The sequence below is a fragment of the Oratosquilla oratoria genome, chromosome 34 (genome assembly GCF_046742065.1).
Source record: "Oratosquilla oratoria isolate Oo_2021 chromosome 34, ASM4674206v1, whole genome shotgun sequence".
Classification (NCBI taxonomy): Eukaryota; Metazoa; Arthropoda; class Malacostraca; order Stomatopoda; family Squillidae; genus Oratosquilla; species Oratosquilla oratoria.
In genome coordinates this window covers 38080290-38100289 of record NC_134810.1, presented here as the reverse complement: position 1 = coordinate 38100289, position 20000 = coordinate 38080290, and the positions used below count along the sequence as shown (strand labels likewise).

At 46.0% G+C, this 20000-nt stretch overlaps 1 protein-coding gene across 3 annotated transcripts in view; it reads right to left on the bottom strand.

Annotated features, from left to right (window-relative positions):
* Nucleotides 1–20000, bottom strand: part of Shrm (shroom) — a 1346254-nt gene that overhangs the window by 119188 nt on the left and 1207066 nt on the right. For all 3 annotated transcript variants that reach the window (XM_076173405.1, XM_076173404.1, XM_076173406.1), the window contains one exon: nucleotides 2241–3242. In XM_076173405.1, the coding sequence (XP_076029520.1) occupies nucleotides 2241–3242 (1002 nt within the window). The remainder of the gene's footprint in view (nucleotides 1–2240; nucleotides 3243–20000) is intronic.

Sequence of the window (20000 nt, the reverse complement as noted above, 5' to 3'; positions counted from 1 at the left end):
CACGCGCGCGCACACACTCTTGTCCACCAGACTATGGAGATTATCATTCGATTTCCGGCATTTTCACTTCTTGATTGGTGCTTAGGTCAGGCCCAATGCCGTAACATATGAGAGAGAGGGAGGGAGAGAGGGAGGGAGAGAGCGAGGGAGGGAGGGAGAGAGGGAGGGCGGGAGGGAGGGGAGAGTGGGGAGAGAGGGGAGAGAGAAAAGAAAGAGGAGAGAGAGAGAGAGAGAGAGAGAGGGGGAGGGAGGGGGTTAATCCTTTACTACCAATTACACCCCTTGGCTAAAGTAGCTGTGATACATTTAACTCTCTCTCTCTCTCTTTCTCTCTCTCTCTCTCTCTCTCTCTCTCTCTCTCTCTCTCTCTCTCTCTCTTTCCCTCTCTCTCTCTCTCTTTCTCTCTCTTTCTCTCGCTCTCTCTTTTACCGCCTTGAATAAATAGAGCTCGGAGTGTTATGATACGTCAAAAAGTATAATCATACCTATGAACTAATGAAGGTGAAGTAAAATGCGCATGATAATTCATGGGTTGAATTGCATCAAACAGACAAACGATAAATATCAGTGATATACAAGTTAACCACATTATTATTTGCAAATAACCTGTCGTTTCAGTTTGCCTTTGGTTTGCTTTCGAAATCGTGACGTGCTCATAATTAATGAGAGATTTTAATTTGACTGACATTAATTGGGCGGCATTAGAACATGGCAGTGTAGGCAATCGTTTAATCGACCTTCTTGGTGGTAATTATTGTAACTCGTAAAATGAAACCTGAAGTCACTGTAACATACTCGACCTATTTATCACAAACCCCGAGAGGATGTGTAATCAAATGATGTAGAATTTTATGAAAAAAATGCATTTTGTGACTACAACCTTAGCAGATTTACACTACATTTTTTTTCTCAGAATGAACGTGGCTATATCTTGAATTAAGTTCATTTTACTGGTCAACGGCAAGAAATTCAGCTCACTGGCTGGAAGGCGAGACTGAGATAAGTTTGCGAGTCAGAATGTGGAGATATTTCAAGTCATTTACGGAGATGATTCGTCCCTTTTACTGGTAACCAGCAATCTTACTCACTCCCCCTCCCCCTCCAACCCCACCCCACGTGATAAAAAAAAAACGAACTAATTCGAAAACCAGATAACCTATTCAAATGGTGAATAAAGGTGGGTTTTTACACTCTCGCGAATCGAAACACATTAGACTTGATTCCTCTGACAAGTGATGTCATGTCCCCGCGACCGCTCGAACATAGCCTCCGCGTCCTCATTCTCATGAAACAATAGCTGAAGAATAAAAGAACGAGTGGCGACCTTTGTGCAGTCTGACGCGTTAACTTCGCGTAAGAGTTTCGCGCCGAGGCAAGCCGGGGTTCGTACGCACTTCGTCACTACGCGAGCTGGACTAAATTTTTCTTTGGGTATCTGAACAAACAAGGCAAAGGTGACGGCTTCGGCCGCAACTAAAATCTCCCTGACTTATGTTCCTTCCCCGTTTTTAGACGCGAATGCAGCTTAAATCGAAGACCGCGGAAGTCGATGACCGCGTAAATCCAAGTCCGCGTAAATCAAACATATACTTTGGCCAATATCGTCGCAAAGGCTTAACAATAGTTTAAACTTCAATTACATCTTCAACTCATCCTATGGTATGTCTTATGCAACAACCTTAGTATTACACATCATGACAGACGTCAATTCAACATTAATTTTTGATTACTGCATTTACATGTAAACGCAACATCCAGAGATTAAAACTAAATAACCTAGCCCTGCACAAGCACATACACATACACACACACACACACACACACACACACACACACACACACACACACACACACACACACACACACACACACACACACACACACACACATCAATATGGGCCCATTTAGTGTCCTAATTTTTCATCTCTGTATGCGATGTACGACAATCAGGGAATTCACCAAATACCAGCAATAACATACGGCAGGCAATATTCACATTCCTGAGTGCCCGCGATATCCAACGAGAAAAGACACATTTTTTTAACCAGCTTGAGAGAATATGTTGAGACAGCGTAACAAGTTGGGAAAGATTTGTGAAGAAGACCCAGGTCTACTGTAAGTCCAATTTTAATTTCTAACTTCTTTTACTATGAGCTCTTAAAAACTTGTCAGAAATACGACTCGAGCCTAGACCTGTGTCTTCTTCACCATTCTACGATGATAATATTCCGAATACTTACAGAGAGTTGGGAAGAACAGCGGCGCGGTAAGCATCCTTGCCATGGGCAGCCTCCCTGCAGTTCGGGTCCGCTGCATGACCTGACGCAGCCGCTGCAGCAGCGGCGGCGGGGTTCGCCGTCACTTCCGAGGGCGGCGGCGGTAGGGGCTCGTCGGAGACCACCACCTCCTCCTCCATGACGGGAGGAGGCGGGGGCGGAGGGAGATCGGGGGTCGAAGCTCTCGAGTTCGGGCTGGCAGGGGGTGGGAGGTGGAGCTGGTGGTGGTGCTGGGGGTGGGTGCTTGTGGTGTTGTTGTGCGTGGTCAACACTGGCGCAGTTCCTGAGGAGCTGCCGGCCTGGGGACTACCCACGGAGTTCTTCGGGGTGGTTGTTGTGGTCGTGGAAGACGCGACGTTACTTGTCGTCGAGGTCGCGCTCACGCCAGCAGAAGCCTGGGGCAGTTCCGGCGATTTAGGAGGATCCGGAGCTGGGGGCTTACGATAATAGTACGTGCGGGCCGGCGACAGGTTCCGGAGCTCGTTGGCAGACTCCTCGATGCGGCGCATCTCCGTGTCCGGGCTGCCTTTCTCTGGAGAAACACTGGGCGCGGAAGAGAGCCCCTTGTGGCCATCGCCAAGGACCGGGCCATGGAACAAAGACCTGAGGTTGGGCTTCTTCGGGGGTCTTTCTGGAGGCTTAGGCGGGTCGTCGAGGGCGAATGGGGGCAAGGCAGGGGCCGGGGTAGATGTAGGGACATGGTTAGAGTTAGGAATCAAACCATGACAAGGGGGTTCACTTGGCGACGTCGGAAGAGATGAAGACGACTGGGGAGGTGGTGGTGGCGGATCCCGTGCGAAGGGCGGGGGCGTAGAGCCTGCGACTGTGCCGCTTGGGGACGAGGTGGCCGAGCCTTGGAGAGCCTCCTGGCTTTGGGTCACGGACCCGGAGGGCTCGGGGGCCAGGAAGGCCGCGGCACTCGAGACCAGAAGCGACGACGCTCGATCTGCTGCGGCGCGCGACGCACTGGAACAGAGAAACAAGAATAACATTAGTCCTGGAACAAGTTCGAAGAGCAACATGCAGTTAACACGAAGTAGCGACTCCAAACACTCCTGCAGACAGGATCAACGCTGGGGAAGGGAAGAAGCTGATGGTAAGATACTGGAGCTGGAAGAGGTAGAACACTGCTGAGCTTGTGCACAGTGGTCCTCATCATAAGCGCACTCTGCTGAGTTCAGCTTGCGTCACCGTCAACCATGACGAGGTATGAGCTGCTTTGATATTACAAGACGGATCCTCACATTAAAAAGAAAAAAGTACATTTATCTATTAATGTATTAATAGTAGTAATAGTAATAAATACACGAATGCACAAAAAAGGTTTTAATCCTCGACCCCTTTCTATAGAGCGATACTCTACATATTTGCTTCTGGCTGGCGATAGAAAATTCTATTGAAGAAAAAGAAAAGTGTGTGTCTCGCTAGGCGTCCTTAAGTCGCGAAATGTCCGTAAATCGCGAAGCGTCCGTAAGTCGCGAGACGTCCGTAAGTCGCGAGACGTCCGTAAGTCGCGAGACGTCCGTAAGTCGCGAGACGTCCGTAAATCGCGAGACGTCCGTAAGTCGCGAGACGTCCGTAAGTCGCGAGACGTCCGTAAATCGCGAAGCGTCCGTAAGTCGCGAGACGTCCGTAAATCGCGAAGCATCCGTAAGTCGCGAAACGTCCGTAAACAAAGAAACGGCGACAACGCGCCTCCAAGAACGCCAGCAACAGCAACGTGTCCGTGAACACGGAAGCCCACAGGCGTAAGGGGAACACCCACCCCCGGTATCGGCGTCAGAACACCCCGAGGGCGCGGCCACGGCGGGTTACCTTGACGAAGCCACGCCTGGGATCATAAGGTCAGCAGTTTCCTTATGTGCGCGAGGGGCACATTTAAATACACTATAGGGCAGAGGGCAAATCTAAGGTTCAAGCATGAGCGAGTACGTGCACACGCCATGTGCGCTGGCACCCCATTTGCGCAGACCCTGGGTCTCATCTAAAAGTACTTACATGGAGCTAAGTGCACCATTAACTTGTTCAGTGGTATTAAGTCGCAGTACAGTTCCTTGCCCCATTTTTCTTGACCCCCCCCCCATGGGTTTGATCACGTTCACTCCATTTCCCACAAGGCCGTCCTATTCCTGTATCTAATCCCTTTAAAAATCTGCATAAGGCATAAACTTAATGCAATTCAGCTAACGGGGGGTCGCTTTTTAAATGGTAAACCTATCTTGGATGACCCCTTTAACACGTTTATTCTGGCCAACACTACGATTTGCTTCAGCTCAAACGCGACATATTCAGTGTACTAGAAGCTTCAAGCGAGTTGAATGGTCTAACACATTGGTAATATAGACTGAATATCGCACAATCGGCAAAAAGAAAGATTATTTGAATATACGTACATTGCGATCACTAACTGTAATCCTCTTCAGCATGAGAAATGTAATTTATTTCAAGATACGTACAGTGCGATCCATAATTGTGATCCTCTTCAAATAACTTTCTTTTCTTCGATAGTATGATATTCAGTCCACTATAATCTTGTTTTGACTATGAAGTCACATGACCTCACCTTACCCCGTTCATCGGACACACCACCAAAAACATTATTGATGCAAGACAATGACCTTCCACAGCCAAAGTGGCAACATTATGTTTATCATGGCTACCTCCAAACAATTTCATTTCTGGAAACATGGACTGGAAGTGAAGCTTTTATTCCTGACGTTTCGTCTATTGACCTTCTCTTGGGAATAAAGAGCTTCACTTCCAGTCCAGGTTTCCTTTCCCGTGTTTATGCAGCTTGTTCACATGGATTTTCATTTTCATTCCTGTACGAAATTGCCAGTGGCCGACAAGTGTATCCAAATGAACACCATGTAAGGATGGAGCCTGTATACCTAGCCTGTATACCTCTGACGTTTCGTTTGATAAAACTGTAACGAGTACAACATCGTACTAATAAATGCTCCGCCAATTCAAGGTTTCATTCCTGCCACAGTCAAAAAGCCATTCCTAAATCCCAGCACGTTTCTTCTTATCCAGTCAATTCCTTCATTCTTACAGGCAAGCATGGTGCAAGCAAGTATAGCATCTGCAAAGTCCCTCCCACACACACGCAACTCAAGCGAGTTCGTTTGAGCAGAAACGGCTTCGTTAACAATAATTTATTTTTCGAATCTCCAAATGTCAAAGCACCTTTGCGTCATATATTGAGAAACTGAATGACGAACTAAGAGAAGTTAAACCTATACGAATATTAGACACATTGTTGAATTGTCCTTAAGGAAGTCTAGAATACTGTAGGCGAAGTCGTCTTCTAGGTTTTCGAAATCATAACATTTGACGAGAATCGTGAATGCGTGACCGGGGATTAAGTATACCATGCATATAACGACCTTAGGCTACTCGAGGTAGTTTCAACTCATTTATGTCAGACTTCCTTCCAGTTCAATGGAACGGTCTTCAGCTCGAAGGAAATGTACCAACTATCACCGCCTTTTAACTTTTGTGCTAAAGAGTATAAAAAAGGGAACTTTCTCCCACAGTCAAGGCGGTTAAACTGCTCTCGATTAACCCTCCGAGTTCAACTCGTGATATACCTAACTGCTGCCGGGTTATTTTATTCAGTCAGTAAAAAAAAAAAAAAAAAGTATTCCCACGCTCGATAGTCAAACATTGGCACATTCCTTCAGGTTTCTAAAATCAATTTCACCCCCGAAGGCCTCACACCTCGACCGTAAGCACTTGGCACCAGGAACCCGCTGACCAGTGCCACCTGCTCGCCAGCTGACGATCACCACTGCGCCACACCTGTTCGCCAATAAAGCGGACCAGCAAGGTGACGCTGGGTCTAAAGGTTACAGGTGTGCTAGTGTGAAGTGTTGATGGGAGGTGTTGAGGATAGCAAAGATCTTAACGAATGCGAAAACAAAATCGTTGGTCATCCTTTCACTATTGGCATCCTTTGCAGCTTTTTAGACATAAAAACATAAGAATGGAGGAGGCTGCAGGAGACCATAAGGCCTACACTAGGTACTTCCATGTCCCTTATAGCCTATCATCCCTGTCTATAAAGTTGTCTAATCTTCTCTTATAATAATAAATTGTTTCAGCGTTCACTATATTGTTACCAAGTGTATCCCGTTCGTTAACCACACTGTTGGTAAACAAGTTCTTCCCTATTTCCTTCTTAAACCCACCTTTTGCTGTGGGTAAGGCGGGGGCGATGGTAACTCTGACACTTCAGCTTTACGACACCGGAATGAAGGCGTTGAAAGAGCGCCGACTCAAAGTACATGAGGGTAAAGCTGCCTCAAAGAACCCTTCAATTCGGTGACTGCCTTTACCGGGTTTGTCCCCTCCCCCACCTAGACATTACCTATTACCAACCCCTCAACATGACAAAATCTGCATGATTTTTCAGGTTGAGAAGTTGAGATACGATTTCAATCAGTTTACAGGTGCGTTTTGCTTTGTGGGATTATTAGCTTACCATAGCCAATGGCGGGTGACGCGCATCCTACTACCTGGCATCCTATTTAGGTAAGCGCGTTGGTAGGTTTGGTCAGAATGACCACCCTCGTACTTTGCAGTTGGAAGCAAAACAACACCATTCATGAACAAAGAATTAGTGCTCTAGACAATCGCTCGACGATCATCGTTGTGCCATGAACGATCATCGTTGAACGATAATCGCACCGGGTAAGACGTACTTTAACGTAGTTGGAAACTTGAACGTCCTTCAAGAGTCGTTCTTTCAGCCGCATTAAAATCCCCGATCTCGGACGTGAGCTACAGGTGCGCTGTGCTCGGTGACATTATCGCTCAACGATGATCGTCAAACGATCGTCAAGGGCAATAATTCTTTAATTTTGAAAGAGGGTGTTTCGCTTCGAGCTGCAAAGTACCTTTAATCTGTGAACTACGTCACCAGACTTGAAGGGTATATGATAATGAGCGTCTCTATATGGAATACGCTTTTCATTCTTGGAGAGTCCCACCAAACTATGTAGCTTTCGTGTGTGTTTATGTGTGACACTTGAGCATAACCTTACTGACATATCCACAGCTGAATCAAATCGTCAGGTAATGGCCAGTATATGAAATATGAAACCTACATTACTCTCGGTGCCATTCGGGAGGTCGTTGCATCCCAGTGATACATCGCATATCAGGTTACATAAGGTCACACGTAACAGCATATAGGGGCGTTGCGTTAGTTCACATCATCAATAAACGTAAGTTACTGCATGCAGTGACGTCACTCCATGCTACGACGCTTAGACGCACGATTGAGAAAGATGACCCGTCACACTGTTGGGACCAGTCATTGCAGCCTCATCCTCAAGTCATATACGAAAAAGATCGCGTCACATGGCGTCCGGACAGGTCGTCAAGTCATTCCCGGATGGATTCCCGGAAGTGACAGTATTTATTTATTTTATTTTATTTTATTTTTGTTGTTTGGCGAGCTGGGCAGGTTGGGTGAGAGAGCAGACTAGCGTGAAAGATATTGTGGAGGCGGTAAAAGAGAGGAAGTCGAATTGTTGGGCAGGTAAGTTAGTGCAAACGACTGATGAGCGATGGAGCAAGTGTGTTAGTGAGTGGACGCCGCGAGATGGGAAGCGTGGGAGAGGGAGACCAGACAGAAGGTTGAGGGACTAGATAGAGAAGTTTGCAGGAGTGCCGTGGCAGAGGTTGTCGCGGTCGTGCGAATCATGGAATGCTATGAAGGAGGCCTTTGTTCAGCAGTGGACTCAGGATAGCTGAGTTGATTGATTGACGAGTTGGTCGCTCGTGGTGAATTCAACTTTTTAATATGCGGGCGGGCTGGCCGCTTGCTTCTGGAGTCGTGATTGCACTCCTCCCGCTTTGTCCACTTCAACTCTGCTTCTACCGTCATCAAGATCCGGTTACATTCTTGCGGATGCAAAATGCCCCGCCTTTAATTATACACATTTACGCTGTAACAAACGCACAAGAGCACACAAAACACACACACTTGCACACATACACGCACACACACACACACACACACACACACACACACACACACACACACACACACACACACTCCGGCCGGGCGGAGACAAGTTGGGTTTGTCTCCTTTCACGTGTAGCCCCTGTTCACCTAGCAGCGAGTAGGTACGGGACGTTAGTCAAGGAGTTGTGACCTTGCATTCCCGGTGTGTGGAGTGTGAGTGGTCTCAGACCTACCCAGAGATCGGCTAATAATGAGCTCTGAGCTCACTGCCGTAGGGTGGTGTCTGGCTGTCTCGAAAAGAGGCTGCAGCAGATCCGAGGTGAATACACACACACACACACACACACACACACACATGCACGCACATCCATGCACTGTACACACAAGTGAACAAGGACTCCAGTCTCTCCAGTGACATTTACTGTAATTTCCAAGTCACGTGCATACAACCGCGCATGCGTATACGCGCAAGCACGTACGCCAAGACCTTTCAATCAATTTATACTGCGTTCTCCACCACTATAAAAAGTAACTAATTTGAATGTAACGTATCCGCTCCTGCTTCCAGTACTCTCCGCGTTCATATTCGTACGTCTGACGACCCCACGACAACCTCTGCTGCCGCCGCCGTGTGCCCAACGTATCGTACAAGTCCTTTTGTCAAGCAAGACAGTTACAAGTAAATTCAAACCCGTTCTGGAAAAAAGAGGAACTCGCTCTCCTGTAGACAAAAACACGAGTTCATGTAGCCTTTAACGACTTCAAGAATACTTTAATGTTTTACGAAGCTGCAGGGATGACTTGGCAAAATGAACAAATTAGCCTCGAGAAGTAGTAATTAACTACATAATTTATAGGAACGGCCTAGAACATAGCCGAGAGACTGCGGGCGATATTGACACCATTTTCTCTGCCATTATGCTGGCTTGCACGTCATACAGGCATTCCTTTCCCTTTCCCTTTACTCTTCGCTCACCTGTATATCAAACTTCAGAGATGATCGTACGAAACCGTTCGAAACTTGCCAGTATACAAATAAAAAACGGATTGTAGTTTACTATTGGAGTCTATATGGCACGGAAAAATCTTCCAATGTTTTGTATTATATCCTAGACCATCTGGCTGTCTAGAGAACTGGGTATCAGATGAGGTTACCTCTACCAGTGCCCACAGGTTGGCTGCTCCAGATACGGTACCTCTTTCCGAAACGGGTTATCTTTCCTAATCAACATACGTTCGACCCCACTTGAACACCCAAAACAGCGCGCAGTATAATCTCCATTCTCCTATGAAAATGCATATCTCTTTCGAGCTCCTAAACAAACACCCGACTCATCCCAATGAATCTAACACTGAACAACTCGAAACCGAACCCGAAACAATTCAAATACGTGCATCTCAAACAGCTGAATGAAATCGCTGATATGACTTCTGTCCTGGCCAAAGAATACTTTTCAGTTGACAGTGGCCCATAAGAGAAGGGGTTTTGTAGATCTCGATTCTTACCTGAACTGACTTATACTAAAACCCACTTGTGACTGACTCTTGTTAAGCCCTCTCAAAGTCACGATTCACACGAGTGTTATGGCTGTCGCCATGCGATTTTATTCATAGGGAAATTACCCTCCGATGCAAGAGATTTAAACCCTTCCTCCTTGAAATATATAGGGCACTTTGAAGAATTTATTTTGACAAGATCTAACCGATTTTATTGTACCCAGCTAAAGGGTCGAACCCTACGGGAAAAAATGTCTTGGTTAACGAGACCTCGTTAAGTTTCGGCCCGCCGTTAAGCCCCACAATAAAGAAGCCTGAATTTTCCCTTGAGAGAGTCCACCACTTATGGGGTACTATTGGTCACGTCTTGGGGACCGTCAGGGGCGAAGGTCGGGGAGGTGTGGAGGGGGGAGAGGGGGATGGGCTGGAAGGCGCCTCAAAGCTCCAACTGGATACCACCTGGACATGTACAGCTGGGTGCCAGGTGGACTCTGGCACACGAAAGAGCATACTCACGCGCACGCGCGCACACACACACACACACACACACACCACGTGAATTTGAGACTGGATATGAGAAATTGGAGAGGAGATGGGACCCAATGAGCTTTATTCCTTTCCTATATACTACAATTAAGAAATACAATTAGGTCAAAATATACACACAAAGCTACACACACACACACATACACACACGCAAACAGAGAAAGAGGAGGCCATCTCTTCACTGTGTCTAAAACTATACATGACTAAGAAAAAACTGGATGTGGAAAGATACAATAGTGTGGCACTACGAGCATAGCTCTCTTCCCGCAAACTACAACAAGGTAAATACACACACACACACACACACACACACACACACACACACACACACACACACACACACACACACTATCAGTCGTATCAGTTATACTCGTCCTTTACTGAACACCTCCATGTCTGTGCCTTCACGAAGTTCATTAGCATTTGGCTCTCTTTCTCTTTGGTCCGTAAGAGTTTAGGTGTCCCTCCCTGCGTTTTATTTTAAATGTGATCCTTTCCAAAACCGGTTTCAACTCGTTTCCCAACTTTTAGGGTTTGACAACGTTTGTCTCAGGAAGAGAGAGTAGGTTTCCAGCCTTCCACTTGCATGAGTTTGAAGAATTAACGTCACCTTCATGTTTGTCATCATGACTGACATAATCACACGTTTGCATACACACACAAACAACACACAGACATGAAGTACACACACACACACACACACACACACACACACACACACGCATAGAGTCCGTGAAACGCACGTGGTTCCCAGAAACTGACCGATGTAATTCAATAGAAACTTGTGGGGATTCAATCCTGTAATATCGCTGTCCAGGAGCGGTCCGTGCCCTCTGGTCATCAGGTGTTCCCCCACGCGGTCAACCTTGGAGTGCCAAAGTGATCCAGTGGTCAGTGGCCAGGTGTCTAGCGGTTCCGTCATAGTGTCCACTTCGTGTGGACGTACTTCAACCTCCGTGAGAGGCTAATTCATTCTGGTTACTGACTGACGATTCTATTCGGTGGATATGTGAGACCCACTCGGAAGGGACCGTATTTGTCGTTCTTTTTTTAAATGTATATTTAAAAAATCCTGCGTCTGTCACAAGTATTTGTTTGTTATTATCTGTTTGTTTATTATTATTTACATCATTATCATTTATTATTATTTATCTGTCTATTATTATTTACTATTTACCTGTTTATTATTCAAATTGACCTATTTATTTACTTATTCTATTATTATTTATATTATTATAATTTGTATTTATTTGTTTATTTTTATTTATCATTATCATTTTTGCATCCGACCTAGTTATGGACCAAAAGGTCTCCTGTCGGTATGCTCCTCCTTTGTAATCCTTTGTAATCATTTATGACTTGTTCAGGCTAAAGTCCGGTGAATTGATCAACCGAGGAGTGGGTACAATTGTTCAAAACACCCCAAATTAAGAATAATAAATTTTGTTTACTTTAACATCAATCATTTTGTCCGGAGACGCATCATCCTGACTGAATGAGTTATTACGCAGATTTCCATATTAGAATTCTGGAAGGGTCACATCCTAGTGTTTGTGTGCTCGAACTTTCACTACTGGATTCCTGCCTTTGTTGGGAACTTGTCCACCTTTACATACATCCCACAATCCTTTTCCGTATTTGTCTAAGTACGGCACAGGACTGAAGGAGATTCCAACACACCGTTTGCGGTAAATCAATAGCGCAGAGCAATAATGGCAGAAAAAAAGAAAACTCCGTGCACGGTGACAACGTGGTACTTGCCCCGGGAAAACAAAGCTGCTTCCAGGGATCTTTGCCACCCTCTAGGGATGACAAGGGCTCCTTGTGGCGGTTTGGTCCCAGACTCCTTCCAGGCACCGCGCCGCCACCTTATGGAAGACTCCATTGTACACAACCATACACGCCAACAACACAATATAAACTTTATAATGGATCTATGGGTAAACCCTGTTCCAGGCATAACGTTCCTCGGGGAGAAGGAACTGCTCGGCCGAATCTAGGGAACGACAACAACTACAACAACAACAACAACGGTAATAACGCTGTCGTCGTCGCTACACCAGAAGGACAAAGAAAAAACTGCCCAAAGGGGTTCTCATGACGTCAGGACGAGCTCTGGGAACCGCAAATCCTTTTGGCTCAACTTTCACAAATACCAATTGGTCCCCCTTAAGGAGGATCTGGTCTGTCGCCGAACTTGCATTTCAGGAGCCGCAGGACACTCCATCTGCCTTACGTAGGATCCTGGAAAGTGGATAACCAGGAAGTTTCCAAATACCAATTGGTCCACCCGAGGAAACCAAATAATTGTGTTCGCCGGAAACGCCACAAGGAAACATCATGTCAGTCAGTCAGTATTACAAACATACCTGTGTGTGTATATGTGTGTGTGTGTGTGCGTGTGTGTGTGTGTGTATGTGTGTGTGTGTGTGTGTGTGTGTGTGTGTGTGTGTGTGTGTGTGTGTGTGTGTGTGTGTGTTTGTGTGTGTGTGTGTGTGTGTGTGCGTAATACAAAACACACACACACACACACACACACACACACACACACACACACACACACACACACACACACACACACACACACACACACACGCACACATACTGTGTGCTTATAAACCTTAATACAAAAAGCAAATCAGATGAATTCAATTCAGAAGCAATTCTTCCAGAAGGTACAATTTAACGGTGCAGCCTATATCCTACCCTCCAAAGGCACGCTCTCCAAGGACCGGGAAAATATATATCTCGCCTACTCGCTCAACTACCAAACACACGCACGCACGCACGCACTCGCCTACCAAGCAGCTCCGCAAGAAAACAATGCATACCTGCATATACATTATTGTGTCTATTGTATAAGGATTATATCTGCATACTTGGTACCAAATACAGGTTCCCAAAGCACATGCGTTTACACCCACTACACAAAGAACATCCAAAAACACCTAAATATGCACTAGTGTATTACACCAACTTTTGTATTCTTCAAATCAACCTCGCTTCCCCAGAAGTTAGAAGCGGCACCCAAACGCGTCATTCCCTAAGCGTCTTGTCTTTCGTCTTACTAAGAAGTGATACAAAAGGAAATGCCGGAGCTCCGGCCCACGTCGGCGGGATGACCCCGGCCCACCGGTAACTGGATGTTGAAGGACGTCGAAGGCGGAGACCCGTTTTCTTCCCTACAAACAGTCACCAGCCCAACTCGCGTCATATCCGCCGATTCTTGTTATGCAATTGAACTTTTGGGTAGGCGCAGTGATGTCATTTATTATATTATTGCGAAATAACTCACTTTCGCGACCACTCATGTACATGGAAAAATGGAATTGATTAAAACGAAAAACTGGAAACAAGTGAACTTTCACTCCAGAACGAGGTCGGGGGCGGAAAGAAAACGAGTGAACAAATGAATAAATACGTAAATAAACAAACAGATAAACAAATGAGCAAACAAGTAAACAAATAAATAGATGAACAAATAATATGTAAACGAATAATGAATTAAAACCTCTCGGATATCTATCGAGGGTCTTAAAGATCAGTTCCCCAATCCTCCGAGAGTGGCGACCAACCATATCCGGATCTTCTTTCCCCTGGAGCCATTTGGCGCCGCATGACGTCACCCTAACTGGAGTCAAACGTTCCAAATGTCACGATAGGCGGAACGACAGAAACCTGCAAGTTCCTGACGGAGGCACAAAGAGCACCGGAGGACAAAGAAACCCAAGCCTCACGTCACGGTTCATGCACTTCCCAAAAGGCCGAAGGACGGGAGAGAGATGATGAAAAGAGGTTGACCACTGCGCGCCTGCGCAAAGCAACGCCACGTGAAGCGACCTGGTGCTCCGGGGTCTGCCCTTTGCTGAACCCATTTTTCTTTTTTTCCCAAGATTGGGCGGGGATGGCTTCTGAGGGAGCCAGCCTTCGGCGCCTGGAAGACTTAGCCGTCAGCTACCTCTTCACTTCTCCCTCTGAAGCTGCCGCTGTTGGTGACGATAGAAAGAGTTGACCCACATTTCCTCTGCATCGCTCACGTATATATATCATAACCTTTCGGTGTGTGATGATGGCGTAATCGGAGGCGTGCTGGTCTCGCATTCGCCTAGTTGCGGATTCGAATCTCTCGTTTCTCATCGATTCCCAGCAACGACTTGTCACCTGCTCCAACAGTCCAAGCGCCTCCTGTCGTAGGCTCTTCATCTTCTTTCGGTGTTCTTGTGACGTTCGTAAGTTTTAACTTTGTCACAACTATTACCGCATACTGTATGTTCCAAATATCGAACATACCACACCTCCGTCTTTTCTGCGACATGACAATGCAAAAACATGCTGTTTTAGTTTTCATGCTGACATTTAAGGGCTGTCGGTAAACCTCACCCAATTCGCCACCTCCGACACCCCTCCTCTTCCCTCCATCACAACCTTTTCTATCCTCCGGATGTAGTGCTCCTTCAACCGCAGGCCTCGTTTTCTGCAGCTTTAGCGAAGGTTCTTCCACAGTTTCCAAGAACGTTTTATTCTTCACGAACTTCGTGGAGACTGGCTTCCTTCCTTCTCGTTATATCTATGGGGTAGGTGTAGTACTTCTTCGTCACATAAGACTTTTGCATCACTGTGATGCATCAGCTTCCTTTGAGCATCGTCACTGCAGTGTCATACCGTGGACACTGTCTTCTGCGTTCACGTACGAACGGTTCTAGACCACCTGCAAGGTTGACGTCCGGGCGGGTACCAGCCCCGCAAGCCACGAAGAAAATATCACATAAGTTGGACAGGGTATATCTCTCCGTTAGAATCGGGACACGGGGAAAGGATTCCTGTACCCTTCGTCGGTACAGAGAGCGACTTTAGTGCTCTTCAATAAAAACGAGTACCTTTATCAATAGAGGCGAAAGACGTCTAGCGCCTATTCTCAACCACAGAAGACGCTAATATCCTCCGCCAGCGCTGAGGGAAGGAGTGTAGTGCTTTCTGTTTACGCAGAGGGAAGAACAATAGAGCTCTCTGTCAGTGTCGAGGGAAAGCGTCTAGCGTCCTCCATCGATGCAGAATGGAATTGTGTTCTTTTCTAGTACAGAAACGAAGTCTTGAGTCTTCCGCCATGTACAAGGAAATTACATTTACCTTCTCCTCTGTCAGAGTGCATGCGACCACGCCCATGGTACCCTCCCCTTGGCCTCAGGAGGTCCACCCCCTCCCCCCCCCGCTCCCCAACGAGGCCCCTAAAACTGGAAACTGGAAAAGAAAGACTTTCGCTGGGCGTGGTGGCCCCCTGAGTTTGAGAACCAGGAGCACCTCAGTCATCGCAAACTATATCAATTCCCTCTATGCGGCAATGGGAATAGGGAAATCACAAGTGTGGGCGGGGCAGGGAAGGGAAGGAGAAGAGTAATGTAGAATGGGAGTAGATGAGGAGTAAGGGAGAAAGAGGCGGAATGGAATGGGTGGGGAGGAGAAGGATGGAGTAGGGAGGTGGGGGTGGTTAAAGTGGTTAAATGGAGGAGATGGTGGTGGAGATAGGTGATGGTAGAGGTGGAAGGCTGTGGTGGTGGAAAGTGGTGGAGATGGAACGTGATGAAGGTGGAGGTAGGCTGTGGTGGTGAAGGTGGGATGGTGGTGATGGAAACAGGAAGAGGTGGAGGTGGAGGACCGAAGAGGTGGCAAATAGTAAATGTAGGAAACGGATGTGGGAGGTGGTGGTAGTGGTGGTGGCGGTGATGGTGATGGAGGAGGCGATGGTGTTGGGGGTTGTCTGTTATCACAAAAGACCGGGGGACAGTTGGCAACGGGGGAGGGGGGGGCAACGGTGAATGGTGGGGAGCCGACCGTGATTCGTGAAGATCAAAATGGTGAAGATGTAGCCCAATAAACGGACAAATGATCACAATCAACCCTTTCCAACTCCCCAACAAACGGACAAATGGCCACAATCAACCCTTTTCAACCCCCCCAACAAATGGACAAATGACCACAATAAACTTTTTCTATCCCCCACCTATTACTCTGACCACAACTAATCAATTTCATTCATTTCAGGATGTTCGCTGGCCGAGATGGGTAGAGCGTCGCCACTTGCGGCGGAGGTCGAGGTGACGGTAGTTCGAAATCCTGCCGCCAACGAGTTGGACCAAGGGCATGGTTAATTAAATTCCACGCTACAAAGTCCTCTGTAAGGGGGCACCGTCTTAGCCTCTTGACAAGGTAAGTTTGCGACGTTAAACCGAATCATCACTAAACCAATTGTATTCAGGCCCCCATATATATACATATACATATATACACATATATATATATATATATATATATATATATATATATATATATATACATATTTGATATGCCTGTAATGATAGCTGCAAATTTACATTTTATGTATATATATCATGTATCACAAATTCACCATAAACTTGGCTTAATTTTGTAATTTTCCGGTATAGTGTATATATAATACTTTTGAGTAAAAATCAATGGGGGGGCTAATTGGATTTTGGGGGCTAGCCCCCCCCCCTCTCCGTGGCTAAAGCCCCTTTTTGTATTCCCTCGTAGCGGGCGAGGTCATTCAGAGCGGCGTTGGCACTCGTTAATCCGGCAGGTATTGGGAAGCCATAACGATGCAAGGGCGTCACTATGGTAAAAATAATCTCGAGTAAACAAAGGAGAGGGTGGCGAGTAGGAACAGGTCCCTCTCCTTCATGGGTGGGCAAACTAAGGCCCGAGATAGTCAATCCATATATTCTCTCTCTCTCTCTCTCTCTCTCTCTCTCTCTCTCTCTCTCTCTCTCTCTCTCTCTCTCTCTCTCTCTCTCGGACACCACAGAGGAAAACATAATAAATAGATAAATAGACAAATAAATAGAAAACAAATAAATAACGGAATGAAGAGATACATCGTTTGACATTGGCAAAAATAAAATAATTGTAGGTTGTCACCAAATTGAAGGAATGAATAAACAGGAAAAGACGAATGTAATACAGAACCGACGGCAATTTTTCAATAATGCAGAAGATTCGGGGGGTGCATTTGCACATGCATTATTGCGCGAAGTCTCTTATTTCCAAACCTTTTCGTTCACGAACCGCAAAACCCGACTGTCTTGTCCGAAACTTTTCCCCAAACGAACGACAAGACTTACCACCACCAACTGTGCATCGACAAATCACACGCCGTCGAATGACAAAGCTTCCTTGGGAGTGAACAGTTGGACCCGACACCTGTAATGAAGGCAATAAACGCAAAATAATGGTTACAAATGAGCTCTAGCGGCGGCGGCTGCCTGTTGTTGCTGACGTCAGCTCCCCTCCCACCCCCTACGGCATACGGCGCCACGAGCGTCAGAGTTGTTGTTGTTGTTGTTGTTTTCCCTCCGAGAGCGAACGCACGTGTTAGGCTGCGCTGCGGCCAATGGCGCGCGGCTTCCGCGTGGTAGCCAACTCCAAAACCTTGCCACGTTGGTTCCTGCTGCGGGGAAACAATCAGATCACGAAGAAACAGCCAAGCACGTAGGAAAAGACGTAATTTGAGAGAGTGAATGAGTGGACGTGTGTGTAGTATATTGCGTGTGTGTACGTGTGTGTGTGTGTGTGTGTGTGTGTGTGTGTGTGTATGTGTGTGTGTGTGTGTGTGTGTGTGAGTGTGTGTATGTGTGTGTGTGTGTGTGTGTGTGTGCGTGTGTGTGTGTGTGTTTATGTGTGCGCGCGCGCATGTATAACCTATTACGCCAATATTTTAACTGTCAAATCGTCTGCTCATTTTTCGCAAAATTATAGCTTTCACCTCTATTCATATCTTTATGGCCTACCTGACGCCAGGCGATTTCATTCAGAAGAGCAAAACTTGATGCGCAGCCTCAGGTTATCTTGCGAGTAACTCTTTCGCTACTAATCACCATTTATATAATTGTTCCACGTGACTTTATTCAACCAATTAAATCCCTATGCCCCTTACGTACCATGAGCCACTTAGAGAACATACGAATGAAGGAGACTGCAGGAGACCATAAGGCCTACACTAGATAGTTCTAGGCCCATTACCACCTATCATCCTCATCCATGAAGTTATCTAATCTCCTCTTAAAACAACCAATTGTTTCAGCGCTCGCTAGATGATTACCAAGTCTATTCCATTCGTTAACCACTCCATTGTTAAACAAGTCCTTGCCTATTTCCTTCTTAAATCTAAATTTGCCCAACTTAATTCCATTACTACGAGTCCTGCCCTGCTGTCCTCATATGATGACCTTGTCTGCATCACCCTTGTTAAAGCCCTTGACCCATTTGAATACCTCTAATAGATCACCCGCACTCTGTCTTTTCAGAGAGCGTAAGTTGAGGCGCTAAAGCCTGTCTTCGTGAAGTCAATTTGCCACTAAACTACTTTATATTTACAGTATGCATTGGGCAACTCCCTCCTCTCCCTTCCTCTTTCATTAATAAAAGCTTAATGTTGTGTGAGAGTGAGTGAGTAAGAGTGAGTGAGAGGCAGTGAGTGAATGAGAGTGAGTGAGTGAGTGAGTGAGTGAGTGAGTGAGTGAGTGAGTGACTGAGAGAGAGAGAGAGAGAGAGAGAGAGAGAGAGAGAGAGAGAGAGAGAGAGAGAGAGAGAGAGAGAGAGAGAGAGAGGGGGGATAGAGAGCGAGAGATATGCGTCTACACTTCCATTCCAGGGTGTTCCTCGTTCTAGTTTGACACTGGCTCTAAAGAAATCTTGACAAATAATTAATTATTAATCAATCCAGACTGGAAACGGCATTCACTGGTATCATACACTTCTGTTACTATAGTGCACTTCAAACTAAGAACCTTAAAGGTGATGCAAATTCTTTTTTGAACGAAGATTACTCTCAGTTCACAAACGAAAACTGCATGACCCTGGTCCGTAGGGGCGTCTCTAAACTTCCTGAAATATCGATTGCATAAGACTTAGGGTGTTATCAAACTGGGCTTTTTTTTACTCCAACCTCTAATTAACCGGCGGTACCGCCCTCCTCCGGAACATTTTCCGACGTCAAATCTCTATGGTAAACTGTTATCTTACCTCAACAATTTACACAATGTCATTTGATACGCTGGAGGAAAATGAATTTCCTCCATCATTTCAGATTCCTTCCCGAAAGGTGCGAGCTGCAAATTTGCTCCAACAGTTGGAGGAAGAAAAGCCCAATGTGATAACGCCTTTATGTAGCCAGTACCCAATACAGGATGCAAGAAAAGTCATTTAATATACTGGAGGTAAATAATTTTCCTCCAGCATATCAGATTCCTTTCCAAAAGGTGCGGATTGCAAATGTGCTTCAAGAGTCGGAAGAAAAAAATCCCCAGTGTGATAACGCCTTTATGTAGCCAGTACCCAACACAGGGAACAAGAAAGGTCATTTAATATACTGGAGGAAAATAATTTTCCTCCAGCATATCAGATTCCTTTCCAAAAGGTGCGAGCTGTAAATGTGCTCCAAGAGTCGAAGGAAAAAATTCCCAGTGTGATAACGCCTTTATGTAGCCAGTACCTAATACAGGGATCAAGAAAAGTCATTTAATATACTGGAGGAAAATAATTTTCCTCCAGCATATCAGATTCCTTTCCGAAAGGTGCGGATTGCAAATGTGCTCCAAGAGTCGGAGGAGGAAAAAAAAAAAAAAAAAAAAATCCCAGTGTGATAACGCCTTTATGTAGCCAGTACCCAATACAGGTAGCGGGAAGGGGTG